The sequence below is a fragment of the Etheostoma cragini genome, chromosome 1, assembly GCF_013103735.1.
Source record: "Etheostoma cragini isolate CJK2018 chromosome 1, CSU_Ecrag_1.0, whole genome shotgun sequence".
Lineage (NCBI taxonomy): Eukaryota > Metazoa > Chordata > Actinopteri > Perciformes > Percidae > Etheostoma > Etheostoma cragini.
In genome coordinates this window covers 19,904,051-19,918,949 of record NC_048407.1, presented here as the reverse complement: position 1 = coordinate 19,918,949, position 14,899 = coordinate 19,904,051, and the positions used below count along the sequence as shown (strand labels likewise).

At 39.0% G+C, this 14,899-nt stretch overlaps 1 protein-coding gene across 5 annotated transcripts in view; it reads left to right on the top strand.

Moving 5' to 3' along the window:
- The window catches only part of ap1g1 (adaptor related protein complex 1 subunit gamma 1), a 22,442-nt gene extending 7,543 nt beyond the window's left edge, over positions 1–14,899 (top strand). The window contains exons 4-25 of one of the 5 annotated variants that reach the window (XM_034870708.1): positions 437–578; positions 751–847; positions 2,574–2,650; positions 3,459–3,467; positions 4,630–4,725; positions 5,156–5,236; positions 5,327–5,425; positions 5,509–5,564; positions 5,672–5,785; positions 5,888–6,028; positions 6,774–6,828; positions 7,064–7,186; positions 7,308–7,397; positions 7,531–7,655; positions 7,805–7,909; positions 8,058–8,199; positions 9,351–9,477; positions 9,676–9,774; positions 9,935–10,095; positions 11,645–11,743; positions 11,898–12,025; positions 12,086–14,899. In XM_034870708.1, the coding sequence (XP_034726599.1) occupies positions 437–578; positions 751–847; positions 2,574–2,650; positions 3,459–3,467; positions 4,630–4,725; positions 5,156–5,236; positions 5,327–5,425; positions 5,509–5,564; positions 5,672–5,785; positions 5,888–6,028; positions 6,774–6,828; positions 7,064–7,186; positions 7,308–7,397; positions 7,531–7,655; positions 7,805–7,909; positions 8,058–8,199; positions 9,351–9,477; positions 9,676–9,774; positions 9,935–10,095; positions 11,645–11,743; positions 11,898–11,993 (2,134 nt within the window). In that variant the 3' untranslated portion in view covers positions 11,994–12,025; positions 12,086–14,899. Of the gene's footprint in view, positions 1–436; positions 579–750; positions 848–2,573; positions 2,651–3,458; positions 3,468–4,629; positions 4,726–5,155; positions 5,237–5,326; positions 5,426–5,508; positions 5,565–5,671; positions 5,786–5,887; positions 6,029–6,773; positions 6,829–7,063; positions 7,187–7,307; positions 7,398–7,530; positions 7,656–7,804; positions 7,910–8,057; positions 8,200–9,350; positions 9,478–9,675; positions 9,775–9,934; positions 10,096–11,644; positions 11,744–11,891; positions 12,026–12,085 lie in introns of all 5 variants that reach the window. The other 4 variants (XM_034870700.1, XM_034870717.1, XM_034870727.1 and 1 more) reach the window with 4 other exon arrangements.

The window sequence follows — 14,899 nt, the reverse complement described above, 5'->3', positions numbered from 1 at the left end:
TGGAAGCCAGGGCTCTCAGAGTAACTGCAAGTCTCTCTTTTGAACTTACTGGGTTAAGATTGGTTGTTTTATGGTGAATGAAAGGCTTGATCTGACAAAGTAGGTAATTGAATCAAATCAAAGCAGTGGCCATTGACGCCAATGCTGTTGCCAGTTCTGCCATTGTTTATCTTTTTCTTCTTCTGGTAGTCCGTAGAAATATCAAAGTAGGTAGCATTTACTCATTAGCGCCACCTCTGTTCAGGAGAAGACTGCAACTAGTGTTGCGACCACCACGCAGCAGTAGAATGGGATACGGTGCTAATATGACGTCATACTGGCTCTTGACAGGCCAGCTTTGGCTAGTATACCGCACGTTTAAGTTATGATGTGATGGCAATTTGTATCTATATTTCTGTGTTTCCATGGCTCATTTAATGCTCTTCTCTCAACACAGTGACTTGAATCACAGCACACAATATGTCCAGGGCCTGGCCTTGTGTACTTTGGGCTGCATGGGTTCCTCAGAAATGTGTCGTGACCTGGCTGGGGAGGTCGAGAAGCTGCTCAAAACATCCAACTCCTACTTGAGGAAAAAAGTAAGACTCATTGTTGGCATATTAACATGAATAAATTACTTGAAGGGTTTTAAATATGTGGTGGACTATTCAAAATGTAGGCCCGTGTGCTGAACGGTTGCACTCAAAAGTGAAATATTGTGTTAAAGGTTGGACCGTTTCCTCATTGTGTCTTTTTCTGAATATTTGACAGGCAGCGTTGTGTGCAGTTCATGTCATAAGGAAGGTTCCAGAACTCATGGAAATGTTCCTTCCAGCAACAAAAAACCTGCTGAGCGAGAAAAACCATGGTAAGTGTAAACAGTTTGTCGGGATGCAGTTGCTGGCTCATGGGGAAGTGTGCCTGTCCTACACATTTGCAGACTTTGTTCTATTTCCTGCCACCTAGAGTGCTTTGCTCAGAACAGCTGGGTAGCATATGTCCTTTTTTGTGATGTCCTTTTCAGAGGTGAGGGGAATTAATGAGTCTGTCAAAAACTCTGGGCCCTATGTTTTCCCCACTTAGAGGAGATACAGTATGTCACAGAAAGAGATTTGTTATTTGTTTTTGCTGAAATAACTTGATCTTCTCTGACATTGTGTTGCAATGCAGTAGTAATTGCTTCAGATACAACAATGAAAATGCTTGCGTGTTTGCTTTTTTGTAGATCATTACAGTGAATAAAGATACTGATACAGTATATGTATATATGTGTACACACTTGCAGATGCAAACTGATAATCAAAAATGTTGATTAGTAATTATGCATATTGTAACTAGACCATGTACTCTACTTATGAATACTGTACACTCACTTTTATACAAACTTTCGTACATGTAAAAACATAAATTACAGATTGATTACTTTAAAAGCCAATATAGATTTTAAAGATTATGTTGGTACATAATATATCCATGACTATGTTGTGTGGCTTCAATGCTCACCACCACTGCTTTCCACTGCTCTCACTCAGATGATGATAATGATGATGATTCGACCTTGTAACATTCAAATCTTGTTACTCTGAAATAATTAGCCTGTGTGATAATTTTACAGATTTATGATGCTGTCACCTGAAGTTCCCTGCAGTTAATTTTAATTATAATATAATTTTTGGCATGTGACTTTGGCTTCTGTGAGATCGGTCAGCCTAGGTATTGATACGTGTTTTGTAATTTGCGTAAAACACATTTTGATAGCAGCATGGACGATTACCTCTTGTCTGTGATTTGGTACATGCAGTACATAGATGTTGTGGGTTTGGTTTGGTTTGGTTTCACACAGAGAAAAATCCAAGGGTACCAAAAGGCATCACTACTAGCTCTTATTAATCACATGTGTCTGGGGTGGGAACAAGCTACTAAATACAGGAAAAAGGTCCTGTGTTCTGTACTATTGCATATTTCTTGTATCTCCATTGTCCAGCTCATTTCATTTGAATCACTTTTTGTTTTGCGAGCAACATCACTACGTCAGCTCTGCTGACCAAGACTTTGCTCTGCCTGCGTCTGTCTTCCAACTTTAGCCGCTTCTGGTTTGACCACGGAAATGCAAGTGGCAACAAGCTTGACCACAGTCTATTTCTGAGTGAGAAATCTTATTCTGCTGCATCACAGATTGCAATGCACATCTGACTACAGGAGCTATTAAGCACAGACTTTTAGTGTACACATATAGTAGTTGGGGCGGTTCAAGGTCACATTACATCCTCTACAAAATACAAACCGCTCCAGAGTTGGTTTGAAAGTGTATTGAGACCACCTCTTCAAGAAGGTCCCAGTACGCTTGTTTTGTACACTTTTGGTGCGCATGTGAGTGTGATTGCTGTATTCACACCTGCCCAAACAAATTGCACCATACGTTCTGCAATTCAATTGAACTAAATGAGGCAGTGTTAAAACTCCCTAAAACAGTGGCCCCCACCAACATAGTCCTTGTTTTAGGTTTAATTGCTCAGTAACAATTGAGTGATGTAGAGAACAAAACTAGATAAACGCAAGTATTCATTTTACCTTTACTTTGTCTTTTCCCCCAGGTGTTCTCCATACATCAGTTGTCCTCCTCACTGAGATGTGTGAAAGAAGTCCCGACATGCTGGCCCACTTCAGGAAGGTACAAACAGATTATCGTAACCAAAGGACTTTACAGTAGTTATTTATGCATTTGTGTTAAAGGTCCCATAGCATGAAAATTTCACTTTGAGTTTTTTAACATTAATATAAGTTCCCTTATCCTGCCTAAGGTCCCCCAGTGGCTAGAAATGGCGAAAGGTGTAAACGAGTCGTGGGGATCCTGCTCTGCCTTTGAGAAAATTAAAGCTCAGATTGGCCGATCTGGAATCTTGCCCCTTATGAGGTCATAAGGTTAACTCCACATTTCTGTGCCCCCCCCCCCCCAAAAAAGGCTACAAGACTCAGAAATGGCACGAAAGGAAAGCTCATTGTGGGACTGGTTCTAGGGGCTGTTATTCTGCACCAAGGCTGAATTTGGGGAAAGAGACTTCAGATAAAGTATTACTGGACCACTAAAGCCTATGGAAAAGCATCCAAAAAGCACCATGTCATGGGACCTTTAACCTCATATCCCACTTCATTCTCTCTTTGCGTACACATTTTATTTTTAGTATAGCTAAGTTTGGACAAACATGTTAAACTGGATTGCGCTACAGGTTTACTCTACATTCAAAGTATGTCTCAATCTCTTATCTCCTACCACTGTCTTTTCCTCTTGTATTTCAACTGCTGCTGTACCTCTCCTTCTCTAGGTATAAAACTGTACCAGAAGCACCACCCCTCATACTCATGATCTAAATATTATTTTAAGCTCTCTGAATGTGAATGATTTCCAGTTTCCCCCCCCTAACATCTACCTCATATTTTTTCTGTCATTTGTCTTGGTTACAATTCCTGCATTGTGTTAGAATGAGAAGGTAAGAGTACATTCTGATCTCATAGCTGGTGCATGCTGTAAATAGTAATCACTTCTTACACTCACCTCAGACGTAACCAAATTTCTGTTGAGTAATGTCATGTTGTGTTTTAATTTATAATTTTAATTTCCTTATCTTGTACAGTGATCATTACCAGTGTTTGGGATTTTATATAATAACCAAATGGTCCATTTGTCAGATACATTTCTCACTAAATTTCAGTGTCATTTTTGCTTAATATGCAACTCATTTGGTCACTATTTAAAAGCAGTTGGCTGGGTGTGTTTGCACATGATTGCCACAGGTGTTGTCACCAGGAACAGATGATTTCCACTGTATCTGTGTCACTGTTGGAGGGTAGCTTATTTGTTATGTTACTGTCTTAGGTCCCCACTCTGGTATTTTGGGTTGCTTGTTTGTCCTCATACCCACAGTAGAGAAGATTTAAATTAATTTAATCTCTGTGCGTCCTGTAAAGTAATCTGGTCTGAAACATGTTCAGTCTGGTGTAACAGACCGGAAGCAGAATGTAAAAAAACTAAAAGTGAAATTAGTTTGCCTTTAAACACCTGCTGCATCTGTGCTAGTGACCAACATAGAATTTCCCAGAACTGGGCTAGCAGTTTCTTTGCATCACTCTTTGTTATTTAGGCTTAATGCATTCTACGCTTTTCTTTGTTCTGGATGCAAATAGATGTAAATGATGCCTAATTTTCTAATTTAATGCTAAATAAAACCTCAAACTTTTTTGCAAGGTGTTTCTCTAAGGTTACATTTTGATAACCAGTTTTAAGAGAGAGATCAAAATTACACAGATTACATTTTTTTTTTTATTGTGACGAGAGATGTTTCCTATCTTAATATAATTCCATTTTTGTTGGCATTGAAGCCAAATGTCCTAACCTAATATTTTTGTACGATTTAATGTTTTGATTTCACAATTTGGCAATTCAATCACCTTACTTTTAACCATATTACTCTACCTAAATAAGCAAAAATTGCAACCTGCCAGTGGCCACTGTAATTGAGAAAATAACTTTAAAAGTTAATGAAGAACAATGTTACATAAACGTTGAAGAGGAAGAGTAGAACATGTGAGAGAGAACTACACAAAGTATTGTGACACCTCTCCTTTTCTGTTCTGTTGTTGGTCTTTTTGTAGCTGGTTCCACAGTTGGTGAGAATCCTGAAGAACCTAATCATGTCTGGATACTCTCCTGAACATGATGTGTCCGGCATAAGTGACCCTTTCCTGCAGGTAAATGTCCTTTTTTGACTCAAACACCCTCTATTGTAAGTGCATATTTTGGTTTCGCTTGATTTCTGTGCTGTGCCGTACCAACTGCAGCCATGATCAAAACTTGTAATGTTGGCACAGCATCAATGGCATTTCATCAGAACAGAAATATCAAAAGAAATGAAAGGGAAATTTAAAGGTATTGTGTCATTAAAAAAAAAGAAAAATGGGGGAGTAAACAGTCAGATTAACAGACGATTGATTTAATAAATGACACATCTATAGGTAAAACAGGCTTTAGTTGTACCACTGAAAAAGGACCAAAATGACAACAGACCGGCAGCAGGCAAAGAGTAGGGCAAGAGATTCCAGAATTTACCCAGGGGGTCAATAAACTCCATCACACTTGTCAAGTCAACTGACGGGACTGCACTGTTTCTTTCATTCCTAGGTGCGGATATTGAGACTACTGCGAATTTTAGGCAAGAGTGATGACGACTCCAGTGAAGCAATGAATGACATTCTTGCACAGGTTAAAATTAAACATAATCATTGTTTTTGGCCAAAAGCTTCTTTGCATAAGTTTAATTTTCAAACAAATAAATTGTATTTTTGCTTACAGGTTGCAACGAACACAGAGACGAGTAAAAATGTAGGCAATGCAATACTCTACGAGACTGTGCTGACTATCATGGACATCAAGTCTGAAAGTGGACTGAGGGCGAGTTAATTTAACACAAAGAAAACATTTGGTCTGATTATTTTTATTTATTTTTTCTTGCCTAAATTCCTTCTAATTTACAGGTCTTGGCCATTAACATACTTGGTCGCTTCCTTCTTAACAATGACAAAAATATAAGGTAGTTATTTGCTTACAATACTTGACCTTTTACACGATGAGTCGTCCCAGTTATATATATTTTGTATTAATTCCTGCTGGTAACATTAATTAAACTCACAACTCCAGATACGTGGCATTGACATCTCTACTAAAGACGGTACAGACGGACCACAATGCAGTGCAGAGGCATCGGAGCACCATTGTGGATTGTTTAAAAGACCTGGATGTGTCCATTAAGAGGTGAATCACAAGTGCACACATTACTTAAACCTCCTTAAATTTCCTTACTATTTAGCCGTATTGTTTCTGACCTGTCCACATCTCCTTTTCACTGTTGTGTAGACGTGCGATGGAACTGAGTTTTGCCCTGGTGAACGGAAACAACATCAGAGGCATGATGAAAGAGCTGCTCTACTTCCTGGACTCTTGTGACCCGGAATTCAAAGCAGACTGTGCATCAGGAGTCTTTCTTGCTGCAGAGAAGTATGGCACTAACACATAGACTTCATTACACATTGCACCTGTGCTCAGCTGCATTGTAATAATTTGATAAACAACCTGTATGACCTTGTCGCGTGCAAGACTCTAAAATAGTTTTTCAGCTTTTCATTTTTCTTTCTTAGCACAAAAGACCAGACGTCTATGTTGCAAGAACCTGTTAACATTATTTAACTTTGTGAATTATTTACATGTAGACTTAATTACAGCTTGTGAAGAGGGAATATATCCCCCTGTAGTGTTACAGAGAACAGTATACAACATACTTTGACGTGTATCAAGCTAAAGGATTGTTTGTGGTACCACAGTGGACGGTATAGCGAACCTTGAAATGCTGAATGATGATAAAATGAGTGATCCATCGTCTGACAGACCATGTTGATACCATTTCCTTTCTGACAGCTTTTGTCTCCCAGCTGAAAAATGTTCAAATAACTTACCCTGATTTTCTACCGGATGCGCTCCGTCTGCGCCACGGTTTTGTTCCGTCCTACCACACCTGGAGATTTTATAGTTTCTACAAGGACTTCAAAGAACAATCACATGTTTATTAGCTTGTATCTATCTTCCATAACGCTTTTAGCCGCGCCACGTCGTGACTGGTGGAATATAAAGCATTGACTTCAATGGCCACAATTTGTCCCTGGGGTCCCAGTGGAAAATTGGGGTTAGCATGTTAATGATTCTTCTTCGGTCCACTGCTGGCTCTAATCAATGTATCATGTTACAGGTATGCCCCGTCGAAAAGATGGCACATAGACACCATTATGAGAGTCCTGACAACTGTACGTATATAACAAAAACACCCCAGTGCCTCTAATGCCTTTTGCTTGTTGCTTGGAAATGATTCTTAGTGTGCATCATAATAATAATAATAATAATACTACAAGTATTACAAGTATTACCTTGATAGCCTCTGACGATCTAATAAAATCTGGCAATAAACCTTTTTGGCCAACGCTGCTTTAGTTTGACTGATGAATTAGCATTTCTAATTGACATCTCTGTTCATCCTTACAGGCAGGAAGCTATGTGCGAGATGATTCTGTTCCCAATCTCATCCAGCTCATCACCAACAGTGTGGAGATGCATGCCTACACAGTACAGAGACTATACAAAGCACTCCTGGATGACATCTCGCAGGTCAGAGCAGTTCTGGTTTGGGTCATGACTAGATTTGGGATGTCTCTGTCTTTAAAGAAAACAGTCATACTATCTCAATCGTTGCTCAGAGTGGACTTGTGTTTCTCTATGTGTTCTGTAGCAACCTCTAGTGCAGGTGGCATCTTGGTGCATAGGAGAGTACGGGGACCTGCTAGTATCAGGACAGTGTGAGGAAGAGGAGCCCATCCAGGTACACCCGGGAGTATCTAAGCCGAACACCACACATACACTTTGACACAAACGCACAAATTCAAGACCACACTATGCTCAAACCTGAGAGAAACAATAGGTCATCAGTTTTCATTTCTACCTTCTGATCTAAGGTGAGTGAGGATGAAGTTCTAGACGTGCTGGAAGGCCTCTTGGTGTCCAACCTGTCCGCACCTGTGACCCGGGGTTATTCCCTTACTGCCATCATGAAGCTGTCTACGCGGTTCAGCAGTGTTAAGTTAGTAATGGCCTTTTAGACCATCCTATACTTTCAAAGCTTTGCAAACATTTGGGTCCCTTGGTGAAAATGTATAATAGCATTTACCGATGGTACTTTCCCCCCCCCCCCCCTTTTCTAACCTGCAATATTTGCAAATTTTGTTTTAGCCGAATCAAGAAGGTGGTTTCGATTTATGGCAGTAGCATTGATGTGGAGCTTCAGCAGAGAGCTGTGGAGTACAATGCGCTTTTCAAGAAATACGACCACATGAGGTGACTACATAACACTCTACTAAAAAATTACAATCACATTATTCAAGTCATATTTTACCAGTCGGTAGATTAAAACGATTCCTCCTGTGGTTGAGTTTGGTTCCTTTTTTGTCTCCCTCCTCATTTCTTGCTTGTTCCCGGACTTTAGGCCAGCTCTCCTAGAGCGAATGCCCATTATGGAGAAAAGTGCTTCTAATGGCCCAACGGAGATTGTACAGACAAATGGGGAGACAGAGCCCTCTGTTGTGGAACCAAAACATCTACCACCTGTCACCCAGCCAGTTAACCAGGTGAGGACAGTTTTAATTACATTATGTGAAGAAATTAAAGACCATACCAGGGATAGACGCTATCATTTTTAAGAACTGGCTGCATGGGCCACAAAGCCCCTAATTTATTCAGCCAAAGTACATTTTGCAGTGCCCACATGTAATATAAAAACAATACAGAAACTTAGCATTCCTTAACTGTAACACTTCAATTAATACACATACTAACAGAACAAAATAAATACTTATTCATTCTAATTGAATATATATTGTCTCAGTCTATCTTTTTCAACTTCCTCATACCTTTGCCTCATACAAGGTCTCCCGCCCTCCTTACACTTTTTACAGTTTCTTTGTGTTTTTCTACGTTTTGAAATAACAATCATCTTTTAAGATGATACAACTTTCACAAAAGGGGAGTATTTAACGTTGTAGTATCTAACTCTTATTGAGGTCAAGATTGAGTGATGAGCTAACCAGAGATAGAGAGGCTCACAACACTCAAAAACACACAAGCACTAGTTTGTTTTGACGTGGTAAAAAGTTATATTTTAGGGCTGCACAATTAATCAAATTTTAATCACGATCACGATTTTGGCTTCCCACGATTAAATTTGCGTGATCGAGCGATATTTTAAATGCGTCATTTCATAGAACGCTCCTTTTTTTTTTTTTGCAAAGCCAATCTACCGCTCCATAAACCACTGTTTGATCATGTGCCAGTCAGAGTTGGTGTGTGTGTGTGTGTGTGTGTGTGTGTGTGTGTGTGTGTGTGTATATATATATATATATATATCTCCTAGGCTATTTATTTCAGATAATTTTTATTTACATGTGTTGCAGCTGTACGTATGTACAACATCAAATTCAACAAAAAAAGAATGTAGAACAATATGGATCTGAAAGCAGTTATGTGTTCTATGTGACTATGAAATTTGTTTTGGTTAAAATCAACAAATAACCTTGATAATTAATCATGATCACAATATTGATCAAAATAATCGTGATTATCATTTTGGCCATAATCATGCAGCCCTAATATATTTGATTAGCGGAAAATGTTAAATGCATATAAAGGAGTAAATGCACAGGCAATAAGTTATATATTAGTAAATGTATAGATGGATATTCCAGGTATTTTATCATGTTTACATTTTGTCCTCGTTCCCCAGGCTAATGATTTGTTAGACCTGCTAGGTGGGAATGATGTGGTACCAGTAATCCAGACCACGATGCCCACCAAGCCTGCCTCAGCTGGAGGAGAGCTGCTTGATCTGCTGGGTGACCTCTCGCTAAGTGGTAGGATGTTCTCCTTAAAGCTCTCTATGACCCCTTTTCAAGCAAAGCAAGGACCTAATATAAACTTGTGTTTGCCACCAGTGTGAATGTGATGTCCAACATGTGCCTGCTCTTGTTCAGCAGTAACGTACTGCTGGCACTGTCTTGTGTTTGCATTAAAAAGTGAACAGAAACCCTTGTGTTGCTGTCCCCTTCCAGGCGGCCCAACCCCTGCTTCCTCTGTGCCCACGTCTCAACCCTCTTTCCTCATGGATGGCCTCTCCTCGCAGCCCCTGTTTAATGACATTGCAGCTGCAGGTGAGAGTCTGTTTATCCCCTTGATCATCTGCTCCCAACTATATAGTCATTTGTGGTATTGTCCTTATGTATTGAATCACTTGGTCATTGTGTTTTGATTACCATAGTTGTCATATTTTTAAATCTTTTATTGGTCTGCTCCTCTGAAATCTCTTTATAGCTATTCCTCCTATGACTGCATACAACAAAAATGGTCTGAAAATCGACTTCACATTTGAGAGAGCTAATCCCAATCCGAACATCGCCGTCATCACTATCCATGCTTCCAACTCAACAGAGGCAGATATGACGGACTTTGTTTTTCAGGCTGCTGTACCAAAGGTAAGCAGGCACAATCTGAAAATCAAATTTAAGTGGCTGAATTTCAATATGTCCTAATCATGCATAATAGTGTTCATTTTTAATAGGTTTTCTGTGCTGTATTACAATGTGAATGTCCTACAGTTTTGCACTGCAGATTTAATAACGGGCCGTGCCACAGATGTGTACATCATGTGTGCAGAACCTACATGAACCTGGAAACACAACTAACTTTTAAGCCAGTTGGTACTAGTGGAAATTAATAATTTTAATAATATCTGATTCATGTCTTTGATATGCTAATTTCTTCTGTCTACATCAGCTTGAAATATTTCTGTTAATTTTAATTTATTTTAGGAATACTTTGAATTTTGGGACCAATACCAATTCAAAACTCTTGGTGTTTTTTTTTGTTTTTTTTGTAGCTGTTTTAAAGTCTTGTGGAAGAGATACTGTAAAAACCACCACTTTTCATGTCCTGTTTTTTATTTTTTATACGTGTTATTTCAAAGGTTGGGCTCAACTACTCAAAAATAAAGTGTTTATCTATACTGAAGGCTACAGAGTTTAAAAGTAATATGCTATTTTATTGGGAAAATTTTGCCAACCGCAAGTCTACTCGGCTGTTGTTTCTCTATTCTTGAATGTACATGTGATTAGGTTGTTTTAAACAGGACATAGGAAATCACAAACCATTCAAAAAATTACCTTTTTAAGCGTGTTTTTAAGGAACTGGTTGGAATACTTAGTTAGCTTTTAGCTAATACAGGCCTCCAGTATTCACCAGGCACCCCAAAGATACGGGGGTCGAAGCTCACTGCAAAAGTCCCATCATTGTCAAGGACGCCATCCCAAGTTTGTTTGGCTGGAAATAAAATTAGCTAAAGCTTTAATAGACATGTTTGTCAGGGCGATCTGGCGGCCAGTATTGATTGGGCAACAATAACCGTTTGACGTTTCGTTTTCTTCGTCACTTATTTTACACATTATCTGATCACAAAATTAAAAAAAGCTACAGTTGAGTCATTTGAACTGAAGAGCCATCAATTGTGGTCAGTGCATAAGTGCTGGAATTACCCCATTTCTTCATGAGTACAGGGTTTTCAGCACCTGAGCTGTTTTGGGCAGCACCTAAGCCAAACTAACCTCTTCTCAGATCTAATGACTGTAGTTGGTCCACAGGGAACTTCTTTTCCAAGTTTTGTCTTTAATCTTTTTGAGTGTTCTTTATGTATATTCTGCTACAATGTTCCAATGTTTAATATAAAGACATGGTATAGTAATAGTCCAAAACAATGTGAAAAATAGATGCAAACCAACTACACAGAGACACCAAATGACCACAGAGACAAATAAAAGGACCAAAAAGAGACACAACACGATTACAAAGAGAAGAACAAAACCCACAAAAAAACTTAATGTATGGGCAACTTGCATTTTTTAAATTGAAAAACATAACATTTTCTCGGAGGAACCCGAAACCCCACACCAGATACGAGAACCTACATCTTCCACAAACTGAGTACCATCAAATTTTCATCTAACATAGTGTCCCCTTTGTGTTTGTCAGACATTCCAGCTGCAGCTCCTCTCCCCTAGCAGTAATGTTGTACCAGCACTCAACCAGGGAACGGTCACACAGGTCATCAGAGTCCTCAACCCACAGAAGGTGAGTTTGCCTTTTGAGTTGGAAAAATTGTCTGATTTTTATTATTTTGTCCTTTTGAAGCACACAGCCTACATTTAAGACCTGTGCAGTCTCAAATGATTTGCAAGAATTTCCTCTTTTATAAACATGATCATTGCAAAATTTTCAGCAACAGCTACGAATGAGGATCAAGCTGACGTACACCCTCAAAGGCTCGCCTGTGCAAGACCTGGCTGAGGTTAATAACTTCCCCCCTCAGTCCTGGCAGTGATGAGCTGCTTCTGTTGCTCTTAAAAGCCCCCCCCCCCCCCCCCCCCCCCCCCCCCCCCCCCCCCCACACACACACACACACACACACACACACACCAAGGGAACTATGAAAACGATTTTCCTTTCACCTTCCTCCCTTCTTCCAACGGATCCCTCTGTGACGTCACTGCAGTCCGCTGTCCTCGAGTTGCATGGAAAGCAGCAGAGCATCTAACACAGGAGAAAAATACAGATGTTACGAAGACCCTATTGACTATTGACATCACCGGAATAATTAGGAAAACATATCAATCAATGAACTTCCTCTTTTCTTTCTGAATTGGTTTCCATTGTGTCTTTTGTGTAGTAGTACTATTTTCCACTTACACCCAGCACCATTACCACCCACAAAAGCACATAGGCACACCATTTACTGTGGCACACTTACCCTCTCAAGTCATGGTAGAGAAAAAGTGTTGCCCACTATGAGCACTGCAGTAACCCTAGTTTTATTCAGATTTATAATGAAGCTAAAATGCAGTTCAAACACTTGCTCCATCGATATTTATGATTGGCTTTGCATTCAGATTTTTTAATATGAACCTTTGTTTGATGGCAGCAGAAAAAAGCTTTGAAAGGTCTATTTAGTGCAGTCATAAACTTGGATACCTCTTTTTTTTTGACTCTGCATAATATATGTTATGATTTGTCAGAGAGTTGTGTTCATTTTGAATTACATTAATTACCTTATAGCATGTTTGAGCATTGATAGGATCACAATCACACCCCGACTCAAGCTCGGAGGGGAATTTCTGCTTCTGGTGGTATGCCCAGTTTGATCGCCTGGGGCTACTTTCAGAGATTTCCCACACTGCTCTCCTAAAATCATGTCATCTGTAGTTGTTAGATCTGTATAATAAATTCTACAGTTAATTGCTTTGCATAGTTTGAATAGGTTCATTCATTAGGATGGATATAATCCAGGCCTGGAAGTTATCTGAAGATAAGCTGATTACATTTGTGTTGGGAGATCTGCGTTTAAACCTTTCCTGCATCTGTGTCTTCACAGTTGAGCTAGCAAATTAAAATACATTTCAGATTTATTTAACCTGGTTGAACTTAGTCACCATGCACATACATGTAAATGACGCTTGTTATGAATGTAGTTACATGCACTGAATGCTTTCCCCCCTCAAGTCTCTTTCTCATAGCTGTCTTCTTTGATGGGGATGCTCATCTTATTGGCACTATTTTTGTGAAAGTATGTTTTATTTCTGCAGTAATTTGACTTAATTATTTATGCCTGATATCAAAGTGATGTGCCTTTCTGACTTGGCTAGATAAAAGCCCCTGAACTATTGAGTTCTGTATGAGCTTCGTTTCTAAGTCTGCTTGTGTGATGATCGTGTTTTCAATCGGACAGAAACGGCCTTGATCGATTTGAATTGGTATATCACTTCATTTATTAAGTTAAACTTTTCACTTCTATATCTCTTAGGTTAATATTCAGTCACGCACTAATACCGGCCTGCCTGGATGTCCACAGCAAAGTCTTTTTGTCTTTGACAAAAACATAAATTATAGCTACACGCTACTGATCCTTTCTTTCTCTATATACTGTGGGGCAGACTTTCCAGTAAAAATACCGGTTGGATGTTATTAATAAGTCCTAAAAAAAACAAATCTCAAAGGTTTTGGCAGCTAATAGATATTCCATAGGATGACCTCAAGGATACAAGCGTTTTAAACAGTAGATATGTACTACTAAAATGAAATATAATTTAGATATCTTCTCCCCCCCCCGTCAACAAACAAAGTGTGAGTTTGGATCTCTTAGTGTTGCTTACTGTTAGTATGGTTTCATGGCTCTTGTCTTCTCTAAATCAGAATTCTGACCACGCTGTCGGGGATAGTAACCTTAATACCTCACAATGTTCTCTCTTTCTGTTAACGTTCAGTTGCAGTTGGTAGATTGACAAATTTGTTTAGTCATGAATTGCAATCAAGGGAGCATCTGCATAAGAGAAACTAATGGTAGTTTGTACACGTCATTACTTAACAAGCTTAGCAGTCGTGCGATGCTGTGTTGAGATCCTCAGATGTTTGGCTGTATACTTCTTTTCACTATCTTCTAACTTCTGTGACCAAATCAGAGACTATTAGCTTTGGAAATATTTTTGAGCTATGATATGTGTATATGGAGAAAATTATTTCAGTTTAACTTTTTTTCTGTTCTTGACAAATGCTATATTGGCTTTTTTTCTGTACATATTGAGGGCTTTTACAATTTTGTCTCTTGTACTATCTTTCATCATTTTTTTTAGATACCATTTTCTAAAAAAAATCCTATTATTCACAGTGTGTGTTGTCTAAATAGATCGAGTCAACATCAGTCTATGAAGACCCCTGTATGATCACTCATTCATTGTTAAAGATATATGATCTGCTGCCTGTACATTGTATATAGTTGTAAAACAAACAAAAGCTGATCAAATTAAATAATACCACATGGAGATAAAAGATTAGCTAGGAAGTATAATTGTATGCATATATGTACAAAAAGAACCTTTAAAAGGATGCAATTGAGCTGCATTTGATTTACTATTCTTCATGATCGGGTGTGTCCTCTTCTTTTAAAAATATGGTAGGCTACTTGTCGGGGTTCCTTATGATGTCGAAATAAGGGTTGGATTCATCTTAACAGATGTCTAATTGATGTACTGTACTACTGAGAAATCTAAGCACAGTGCTGCACAGCAGCAGAAGCGGCACCTTGCTTCATCGGCTTCTCTGCCCCTCAAACGCCTCATGTATCCATGCCCTCCTTCGAAGAGGAGCAGGCTTCTTGCCACGATGTAACTCTGGCATCGTGTTGTTTAGTGTTCTGCACTCTTGACAATTTGATCTATTAAACTCCCTTCAACCTAC